Source organism: Microtus ochrogaster, chromosome 2 (assembly GCF_000317375.1).
Source record: "Microtus ochrogaster isolate Prairie Vole_2 chromosome 2, MicOch1.0, whole genome shotgun sequence".
NCBI classification, from domain to species: domain Eukaryota; kingdom Metazoa; phylum Chordata; class Mammalia; order Rodentia; family Cricetidae; genus Microtus; species Microtus ochrogaster.
The window spans coordinates 6,470,631-6,473,746 of NC_022010.1; the positions used below are offsets into that span (position 1 = coordinate 6,470,631).

The 3,116-nt window shown below is 46.4% G+C and overlaps 1 protein-coding gene across 2 annotated transcripts in view; it reads right to left on the reverse strand.

Moving 5' to 3' along the window:
• The window catches only part of Srrm4 (serine/arginine repetitive matrix 4), a 154,048-nt gene that overhangs the window by 38,652 nt on the left and 112,280 nt on the right, over positions 1 to 3,116 (reverse strand). For both annotated transcript variants that reach the window (XM_026784030.1, XM_005344328.3), the window contains exons 4-5: positions 2,173 to 2,259; positions 20 to 91 (exon numbers count right to left, since the gene is read on the reverse strand). In XM_026784030.1, the coding sequence (XP_026639831.1) occupies positions 20 to 91; positions 2,173 to 2,259 (159 nt within the window). The remainder of the gene's footprint in view (positions 1 to 19; positions 92 to 2,172; positions 2,260 to 3,116) is intronic.

Below are 3,116 nucleotides of genomic sequence, written 5' to 3' on the forward strand. Positions count from 1 at the left end.
AAGGACAGGAGGGCAGTACCTGTTTCGCTTATGCTTCTTGGAGCTTTTCTTCTTCTTCTTCTTGACTGGTGATGGGCTGTAGGATGGGGACCTGTGAGGAGGGAAACACGTTCCGTCTTTATGCAGGGTCTCAGCTCTTTGGGGGACTATATTCAGGGACAGTCCCTATATCTTTCTTAGGTTGATACTGTGGCTTTCCTTACGTTTTCGGTGGGGGGGGGTGTAAAAGTGAGATTCAGTCTGGTGTAGTGACCTGCTCAAAGACACACAGCCAAGGCATGGGTGGTCTGGAATCTGAGATGAGTTCTCTCTGTTCCCAGGTTTGTTCACTATAACAGCATAACTATACTCTTAATTAAATCTAAAATGCTTTCTTGGTCTCATCTGTGGCTTCCCCTGCAAGCTTTGCCCCTCCCATGTTCCCTGGTCTCTGCTGTCTCCTTGGTAAGCCTCTCTCCCTGAAGTCACAGCCACCAAAGGGGCACCTGGGAAACAGGGACAGGTGATGACTCAGCCTGATGTTAGAGCGACCTGATTTCCCTACTTGACTCCACCACCAGCTCCCAGGTCTCTGGGAAAATCACAGCTCATCTCCTGGTTTATTTCCTCAGTGAGACAGCTGGCTTGGGCTGGGAACAGAGGCTGTGCCCTCAGGGCCTGCAGGAGCCTCTAATTTGGTAGAGGAACTGACTGAGAGGCAGCAGGGAGCAGAGAGGACTGAGGAGCCCCCCCTCCCCCGCCGAGAGCCAGCAGCAGCCCCTGAGGAGACCCCAAGAGCATGCAGTGGCCTCTCAGACTGGAGTTGGGGTTCAGTGTGAAAATGCAGCTTCAGCCTTCCATAGAAGGTTCGAGAAACCCATATTTTCATATGAACTATCCCAATTTTTAATGAGCATACAGTAATTTTATTTTCTTAAAAAAAAAAACAAAACTTGGCAGGCTCAACAAAATATATCAGCAAAGAGAATTGAATGAGGAACAACGCAACACTTTAGGAACTGCAGCTGTCCCCAGACTCACGCTCAGGGGACCCTTGCTGGAGGAATAATTAGGGAACCCCTCCTCTAAGTTCTGCACGCTTCTAAAATCCTCCTCTAAAATCGGGAACTCAATTCACCCCGAGTCCACCCCCTACCTTTCAATGGCGGAAAGGCGGGAATCTCTCCCGCACTACCCGGAGTCCCATGTGGGTCCTTCCTTAAGAGGTAGGCTAAGTAGTTGTGCAGAGAAAGCCCTGTGAACCCGGACCCCAGGCCCCAGTTGTCCAGTCATTGCTCTCTGCCGCCCCCTGCAGGCTTCTGTAAACACTGCCTTGGAGGTTTGGTGTGATTCCTGGCTCTTACGGAGTCTTGTCTTCCTGAGACACAAGGTTTTATGAGGGAATCTGGAAATATTTTTAAATACAAATACGTCTTGAAAGAATTGTGTGTAGAAAGAAATTCAAGAAGCTCAAAGGAGTCACAATCTGATGTTAATATAAAATGTTAACTCTGGCTCTAGAGAGGAATCCTGTGAATCAAGTCCAAGGCAGATTCTGACATCCCAGCCAATGAGCCTTTATCTTCTCATCTCTGAAATGGGCATAATGCTTGCCTGGAAGAGCGTGGCCGGGAGTGAGAAGAAGGTGGGTAGCCAGGGGTTTGACACAAGCGTCTGCACACTGTAAGTTTCAGTCTCTCGTGTTCAACAACCATGCAGTAATAACAGCTCTATTAATTGGCCATACACAACTGCTAAACACTGTGACAGCTGCCTCCATATTTTCCTCTTCCTCTTTTTTTTTTGTGATACAGGATCTCACTTTGTAGCTCAGGCTGACCTAGGATGCTCTATGTAACCCAGGTTGGCCTCAAACTCACAGCAATACTCCTGCCTCAGACTCCCAAGTGCTGTTATTACAGGCATGAACCGCCCCCATACTCAGGATCATTTCTCTTCCTATGCTCACAAGATCCCAAGAGGTTTGTATTATTTTATTATTATCATTTGCAGAAGAGGGGAACCAAAAGCATAGAAGGGTGAAGCCCAAAGTCACATGGGTACTTAAGAGGCAAAGAAGGAATTTGAACACAAGCTGGAGTCACTGCCAGACTCTAAAAACCTTTATACCCCCATCTGTCCCTTCCCCTGTCTCTGAGTCTTTGAAGTTTCATCTCTGTTTAGGACCCTCACCTCCTTCTCTTCTTCCTGGTCGATTTCTTCTTTTTCTTTTTCCCCCTGGAGGAAGGTGGTGGTGTCAGGTCTCTTTCTGGAGAGGCACTGTGGGGAAAATGAAAGTCATGCATGAGAGGATCCCTTGGTTCCTTGCTCAGGGCTGTGACAACCAGAGAAAGGGAGAGCACCAGCTCCTTGTGAAACAAGGAGCCATGGTGAGTATCTAATTGGCACCTCATGGCTGATTCGGTCACACCTCAGATTAAATGTCTCAAATAAGGACTTAATGCCCACCTAATGAGTCAGACACTGTAGTTACCCAAATGCCAATTGATTATTTAAAACAAGGTTTATAGAGGTTAACTGCCCCTTAATAGATTTATTATTGAATTTGAAAACGGCTCACCTCGGTAAATAAATCACTTTAAAAATAATGAGTTGGCAGTCCAGCCCACTCCCACCCGGTCCGACCTGTCTACACTTCCTGCTGCAGATTTTGCAGGAGACAGAAGGTGTGTTGAGTAGAAGCTGGTTATTAAAAGTGTATTTGCGTGGGTCTAATGTAACAAGATCCATATCTTGCATCGCTTCGCAGAACCTCCAAAACCTCCGCTCTTCAGGAATAATTATTTCCCGTTCAATTAAATTCAAACGCTCGGGCTGCAGCTAAAGGAAGTCAAGTTATCTTCTTTTATAATTGGGGCAGGCTCCAGGGATGGAAAAAAGAGAGAGAGAACACTATCCTCTATCCTCTAGCAAAGGGAGACAGGGATGGATTGAAATCTATTTAAGAATGGAAACATGCAAGCTCAGTAGGCCTTTGCTGGAACAACTAGTATTGTTTTTATTAATTTAGCAGTAACAAAATCAGCACTGGTACACACACACACACACACACACACACACATACATACACACACACACACCACATATACACATACACACATACATACACACACACA